The sequence below is a fragment of the Haliaeetus leucocephalus genome, unplaced genomic scaffold (genome assembly GCF_000737465.1).
Source record: "Haliaeetus leucocephalus isolate CR32 unplaced genomic scaffold, Haliaeetus_leucocephalus-4.0 Scaffold224, whole genome shotgun sequence".
NCBI classification, from domain to species: domain Eukaryota; kingdom Metazoa; phylum Chordata; class Aves; order Accipitriformes; family Accipitridae; genus Haliaeetus; species Haliaeetus leucocephalus.
This window is the reverse complement of record NW_010972660.1, coordinates 37,129-44,220: the sequence shown is the minus strand read 5'-3', so window position 1 is coordinate 44,220 and position 7,092 is coordinate 37,129. Positions and strand designations below refer to the sequence as shown.

Below are 7,092 nucleotides of genomic sequence, written 5' to 3'. Positions count from 1 at the left end.
GTAAGGCGCGGCTCCGGGTCCCGCTGCTGCCGCGCCGCCGGTATGGCGGGGGCGTACCCGGGTCCCCCACCCGCTGCCCGGTCACGGTACGGCAGCGTCGCCCGGGCGGCCCCTCCTTGGCACCCACCACTTCCCGCCCCGACAGCCTGTCGCGGGGAGCTCTGCAGCTGGGTGCCGGCGTGGAACCCCAGCCCTTCCCGGGGTGGTACAGACCCCCCACCCCAACCCGCCCGGGAGCTGCTGCGGTGCAGCCAGTGCCTCTGGTTTGGGGTACCCATCCCATGGCAGCAGGGAGCCGGGCTGTGCCCCTCCTGCTGCCAGGCCCTGGCTGGGCACGGCTGGCACAGGCGGTTGGCCCCCCTTTTGCGCTGCCCGCCATCCCAGCTCGGCTCGGTACCTGGGCCATGCTCAGCCCTCCCCAGGCAGCGCCGGGTTGCCAGTGCCGGCCAGGGAAGCGTGCACCCTGAGTGTGAAACGCCGGGCCCCGCTTCTGCCACCCCGCTTCCGCAGGCAAAGAGGAAGCGCTGGGGCCCTGCGGGATGGTGCTGAGCTCTGTCACCCTGCCTGCAAGCTGCGGAGCTCAGCAGCACCGAGGTCAGGCAGGTCTGGTGGGTCTCGCTGGGCTGCACAGAGCCATGTTGTGCCCAGCTCTGGTCTCTGCCCCATGAATAACCAGCCCCAACCATGCTGAGCATCATGATCCATCTTGCCTCATGAAGAGATACTGGGTCAGGGATGGGTTGTGCTGGATGAGCCACATCGGGGAGCATTATCAGGACACGTAGCCCTTCCAGGGGCTCCCTGAGCCGGACACCCTTTGCCCGGCATCTCTGCAGTACCATGGCCGTGAGCGAGGCTGCCGTTGCTCTGCCATGGTGGAGGTGGGTGGTGGGATCCTGCCCGGGTGGCTCCCAGCCCATGGGGCCGACAGGAGCTGGCACCGCTGGAGCAGAGACCCTGCCAGGGATGGTCCCATGTGGGAAAGGGATAATGCGGGCCAGTTGCATGGTAACCAGTTGTGCTGGGGTGGCATGCAGGTGTGGGAAGCTGGTACCCTTCAGCATAGGCCATGTGGCCAGAAGCAGAGGGGTCAGGCTGGACGGGTGATGCTGCTAAAAATCATTATGTCTTGTTGCCTTTGAAAAGAATTTGGGGGTCCCCAGGGCCACCAAAATGTTCATCTCCCAGCTCTTGGACATCAGCGCTCTCCTTCCCCATAGCTTCCCACCCAAGCCGTCCTTGTGCCAGGCTGGCCTGTCCTGCGTTTGTACGCCTCTGCAGACCCGACGAGTGCCCAAAACATCCTCCTGACCTTCAGCTGTAGGAGGGGATGTGGTGGCTGCTGCCATTGCACCTGGCCTCAAGTATCCCACCATCCCCACGGCGTGCCAGCCTCAGTGTGTCCGCAGAGCAGATGGCAGGTCGCCGAAATCTCAGCCGGCTAACTGTTCAGCTGTGAACCTCAGGGTGCAGATTAGCTGCTGCTAATGGCCGGCCCAGAGAGCGTGCATGTCTGTGCAGTGTGGGTGCTGGGACGCCTGGCCATGGCGGGGTTATGGCATTCTCTAGGCAGGGACATCCCTGCCAGGGACATTGACTGCCCTGGTGTCGGTTCCCGTGGTGGGCGAGCTCTGCAGGATGCTAAGGGATGTTTTGCTCTTGCCCTGGTGTGCAGGAGGTGTCTGCTCTGCCTCCGGCAGCCTGCACTGGGCTCGGCACATGGGAAGTGGCCTTTCCGAAAGACATTTCCCATCCAGGAGTGAAACGTGTCCCTGGGAAGCGAGGCCACGTCACCCAGCTCTGCGGGGCAGTGGGTGGGAGGTGGACATCTCATCTCCAAACCCATCTCGGGTGTCACAGCGGGAAACACTGTTCGTGTCCCCAGCCGAGCAGAGCAGCTTGTTTACGGAGGCGAAGGCAGACACTTGACCTGGCCGGATCAGGAAGCGCAGTGTAAACATGAAGGATCACATCTGAGTCGCTTCTTCCCGTCAGGCAGCGTCTGCAGGGCTCTGCTGGCAGAGGCACCCTGAAAGCTTGCGGTTTGTTTTAGGGACATAGCCAGGATGGTACCATATGCTTTACCAGCTGCCCTGGTGCGCTGTGGGAAGGATCATTTCCCCAAGGGCTCCTGCCTGTGTGCAGGGACGTTGCGGGGCCAGGATGGACCAGCTCGGCGGTCCCTCTGTGAAAAATTGTGGTACTCCCGGACGCTGGGAGCCAGATGTAGCTGGTATCCTCCATCACTGCAGGATCAGTGCAAGGTGATGGGACACAGATTGTGGAACCCTTCCTCCTGGGACTTGCTCATGCTTTGGACCCGTTCCCCATCCCCACTGCAGCCCCCTGCCCACCCACTGGGTGCAGGGAGAGGAACCTCCCTTTGGCAGGAGAAGGGTTAACAGGTCTGCCACCGAGCAGGCTGCTGTGACAAGGATGAGAGGAAGTGCTGCAGGCACCACTGCTCTCTGTCAGGCCTCAAAAGGAAGCTGTGCAAAGAGAGGAAACCCAGGGCTCAGTCCTTTTGGGGCCACATATGCAGCTCCCTTCCCTGCAAAGGGCTTTGCCCTGCTTGTGGGGTATCCACCACTCCGGACACCTGCTGCAGCTCTCTGTGATGCTGGTGGCTGCCAGTGGACGTACAGGCATGGTGGCAGCCATAAAACACTAGCTGTTGCCTTTGCTCGAGGGTTGGACTTGGCCCTGGGTGTGCCGGAGAGCTCCTGGTCCTTATGGCCACTTGAGGTCGAGTGTCTGTGTCACCCGGAGCAGGTCAGGCTCATGTCTGGGCATCCCAGTGTCCCACAGGTGCAGTGCTCGGCCATGGAGTAGTAGTGGGAAACACTGCAAAGCAGGATTTTGGTTTTGGAGCTGTAATGAAGTTCCTTGGCTGCGTGTCCATACAGGAAGTGTGCTGCTGGAAGTGTTTATCTGCCTTGGTCAGCCACAGTCTGACCTCATGGTTCTTCACAGCCCGAGACCCTTTGTCCCATCCCAAATTCCCTGACATCAGTTTATCGCAAAGTCCTCTGAGCCCTTCCCACCGCAGGAGAGCCCAGGGCTGGGACAGTTTTGGGGAGAGACAGCGCTGGGAGCTGGGATGCTCCTGACTCCTGTCCCTGGCAAAGCTGGCCCCAAAGCCTCCAGCCCCGGTGACGGGCTGCGCTTTTAAGCAGGGAGCGTGAGCAGCCACGTTACCCTGGCCCTCCCAGAGGACAGGGCCATGCAAATGTGCCTCTGGCATGATCCCGTTGGTATCAGCAGCCTCCAGGTAGTGCCAGGCCCATCGTCATGGGAGCTCTGTTGGGCCTGAGGGTCTCTAGCGATGCTGTGTCGATGCTTCACTGTCTCCCCTCCAGCCGTGCTCCGGCCACGGCGTTGGGCCCCTCCAAAACAGAGTTGTCTCCTGACGTGGGTTTTCCCTCTCCATCCCAGGCCTGGATCGGGGGTATCCGAGCAGGCTCCATCACATCCTGTGGGAACCACGTGAAGGCCAGCTGCCGCTGGATAGCGTTCAATGCCGAGGCAGCAGGTGAGACACAAGGGAAGGGGTGCTGAGCGTGACTGAGGGGGTGGGATGGATTTACCCCTGTGGGCCCTGCTGGGCTGGGTGGTCGGTCAGCCCCACGGACCCCAGGAGGCATGAAGGCAAGTGGAGGAGGCTTTCCCCAAGTTCTCCCAAAGGTGCTGACAGTCCCACACCTCTTGGCTTGCATTGCAAAGCTGGGTGTCCCCCCGCTGTATCCCAGGCTGTGGGGGTTCCTGGGAGTGTCTTGTGGGTGATGGGTAGGCTGGCAGGCAGCTGGTGACCTGCTGCTGTGTCCTCTCTTGCAGGTGTGCTGGGCATCGTGCCGCTGGAGTGCAAGGATGGAGGCAAGAGGACCGTGTCTCAGCTCTGCTGCCACTCAGGTGAGCTGGGTGTCTACTGGCCCCAGTCTGGTTTGTCCCATGCCTCCGCCACGCTCTGCACCAGGGCACCAAGGAGTCGGGTACCACCTCCCACCTCTGCAGGAGGTGTTTGGCCCTGCGTGGGCTGTGCAGAGGGGCTCAGGTGCTGAGTCCTGGCCCAGGATGCTGTGTTGGGCTGTCTCCCAGGGGAGGGGCTAGGGGAGACACTGGAGTCCCCAGGGACCATCACCCATGGGCAGGGTGACCCTGACAAGTCTCATTTGTGTGCGAGGCACAAGCCGACTGCAGCCACCCTGACCATGTGGGGCTCTGCCAGGCTGGGCTTTTGATAAGGAGCTGAATTGATCCACTCCATCTCTCCAGCTGCAGCGAGGTCTGGACATGTAGCTCTTGCTCACGCTCTTCCTCTAGCACACCCTTCCCAAGTTACTCATTGCACGCCCTGAAGTTCCCAGTACACCCAGCGCCGGAGTGGCACTGGAGCTGGGGACAGCATCACTGCGGGTGTACCCGGCTCCAGCAACGGGAGGAACAGGCCGGACCGGTGGCCACGTGGCCCTGAGCAGCTCTGATGTGGGCAGAGCGAGTGCTGCCGGGGAAGAGGCGGCTGGCAGCATTGCTGCTGGCAGCATTGCTGCTGGCAGAGGACCGTGCGCTGTGGAGGCGGAGGGCTCTGCCTCCTGCCCGGGCATGGGGAAAGAGTGGTGGGGACCTCAGGGTACCTGTCCCCTGGTGTGGGAGCAGCAGTGCCAGCCCAGGGGGCACTGACCACCCATTTTCTCCCCAAAATTGCACCAGAGCAGCAAGACAGGAGCCGGTCCCAGCGCCACCTTCCTGCGTGCGGTGCCTTGGCATCGCTGCAGGACTGCGCAGCGTGCCCAGCCTGTGCTGCCTCCGCCCGGCTCGGTCCCTGCCCCAGCGGTGCAGGGCTGGGCACAGGGAGCTGCACCGTGCTCACAAGCAGGCCAGCGAGCCCCGCTGCTCCCAGGGGAGCGCTGGAGGGGTGCACGGGGAGCCAGCACAACATTAACGGCTTCTTAATGAGATTTAGCATGAGCTCTTTGAAGCCGGCCGTGCCAGAGCAACGCCTCCAAAGTGGGGAAGGGATTTTTCTCTCGTCCTGGGGCAAATACAACAGAGTGAGCTGCTCGCTTTTTTGTGCCTCCTGGGCCTGTCTCTCCGCAGCCTCCTGGAAGCAGAAAAGTACACAGTGACCTACTTTCCCAAGCGTGCCAAATGCATCTGAGGGGCTGCTGCTGACGGTGCCAGCCTTCCTCCCGCAGGGCCCTGCTGCCGGAGCCGCAAGGAGCGTCCCTGCCACCGGCACGCTGAGCTGGGGCGTTACAAAGGGAGCCTTGTTACCAGCACAGCCCCAGCTGGCCACAGCCTCGCTTGCCGGCATCCGGGCCGGCACAGATGCCCTTGTGCTGTTCATGCTTTTCCCTGTGCCTCCTGGGGATGTCTGTCCTGAAATCAAAGCCAAACCTGGGTGGTGGTGGGTCAGACAGAGAGATGCAATTGCACGGTTGCTACCGTTCAGGGCTCCCGTGCCCCGCCAAAAGGGTGCAAGACCCTGACAGACAGCGTGGAGGGGCTAAGGCTTTTGCAGCAAAGCTGAGCTGCTCCAAAATGCTTCAGTGGTGCTGGATCTGACCCCAGCTGCCCGTGCCTGCCTGCACATGTGCGTGTATGAAAAGAGTCAGGTTGCGGAAGAGCAAAGGCGGGCAGACATGCTGTCTGCAGGGGTAAGGTGAGGATGAACCTCTGCCCTTCTCCTTCCAGATGTGGTGACGGACTTTGACTTCTCACCCTTTGATCAGCTCCTGCTGGCTACGGGCTCTGCTGACGAGATGGTGAGCGCTCGGTGCCAGGTGTCCCAAGGGGCACCCTGTGTCCCCCAGCGTGTCTCTGGGATTCACTGTAGCGCCCGGGGGAGATGGAGCCAGAGCGATGGGAATAAGAGGATCCTGGGGAGGAGGGTGCCAGCCGTGGGGAGCGGTGTGGGACGTACCCAGGTTGTGGGGGACAAGGCAGATGGTGTCAGCCACGGATCAGCCCTCTCCCACCTGGGATGCCCACAGCTCTGATCCCACCGAGCTGCGATGAGGGGTCACCTGGTGTCCTCAGGGACCAAAGCCTGGAAAAGCAGCAAGCCCAGGTCAAGCGCTGCCGGCACCCAGCTAGGTCTGGCTCGCCTGCCCGGGGACTGACCTACCTCTTCCTGGGGCTGCAGGTGAAGGTGTGGCGCCTGCCCGAAAGTGGCCAGGACATGCCCAGCAATGCGGGGCTGACCCTGGGGCCCGGAGGGGGTCCGGTAGACATGCTACAGTTCCACCCCACAGCAGACGGCGTCCTGGCCAGCGGCGCAGGGAAGCGAGTCACCATCTGGGACGTGGCGCAGCAGCAGCCGCTGACAGGTAGGCATGGCCGTGCCTGCCGGCTCCTGCCCGTGACGTGTATCTCCACCATGCTGGTGCCTGGGCTCAAGCAACAGGCTCAAGTCTGGACCTTGGTGTCACTGAGCAGACAGCATGGGTGGCTTTTGGGGCAGGGAGCACCGCAGCCCCTCATGCGTGTGCAGGGGCCCGCTGATGTAGCAGAGTAAAAGGCTCCTGTACTGCTCAGGTTGTCTGTAGCAGCTTCGCTGAGGATCCCCTGGGGTGACAGGTCCCTCTCCCTGCGTGTCCCAGTGCGTGGGTAGACGTGGGTGCTGGGGGCTGTTGCTGACCAGCCTTGCCCAGACCTCAGCTAACCCGATGGGGAGAGGAGGCTGGGCGGCAGCGTGGGGGTGTCAGTGCCCCGTGGCTTTCCCAGGGCTCCCGCCCTTCAGATCAAGCTGTCAGCGGTGCGGGGATGCTCCCTGCACGGACACGGCAGCATCCCGGTGGGTCCTGACCCTTGCTCTGGCTAACACCGGCTCTTCAGAAAGACCAGATCATTTCCCCTGGGAAGCGCTCCGGTGCTCCCGGGTGGAAAAGCGATGGCTCCTGCCCATACGCCTGCCTGATCGGCGGGAGAAGCCCTGCCTGATCCCGGTCCTGAGCCTGCTTTCCTCCCCCAGCCCTGGGCTCCCACGAGGACCAGCTGCAGAGCCTGGCCTGGAAGCGAGACGGCCGCCTCCTCGGCACCTCCTGCAAGGTGAGCGGCTCGCACGGGCGACCTCGCCGCGGCCGGTTCGGCTGC

The 7,092-nt window shown here is 62.8% G+C and overlaps 1 protein-coding gene across 1 annotated transcript in view; it reads left to right on the top strand.

Annotated features, from left to right (window-relative positions):
* The first annotated feature begins 42 nt into the window (after positions 1–42).
* LOC104831451 (coronin-7-like) overlaps positions 43–7,092 on the top strand; it is a 40,993-nt gene continuing 33,943 nt past the window's right edge. Inside the window, exons 1-6 of the mRNA XM_010567039.1 lie at positions 43–86; positions 3,360–3,532; positions 3,835–3,909; positions 5,692–5,762; positions 6,143–6,326; positions 6,971–7,047. Coding sequence (XP_010565341.1) covers positions 43–86; positions 3,360–3,532; positions 3,835–3,909; positions 5,692–5,762; positions 6,143–6,326; positions 6,971–7,047 — 624 coding nt within the window. The remainder of the gene's footprint in view (positions 87–3,359; positions 3,533–3,834; positions 3,910–5,691; positions 5,763–6,142; positions 6,327–6,970; positions 7,048–7,092) is intronic.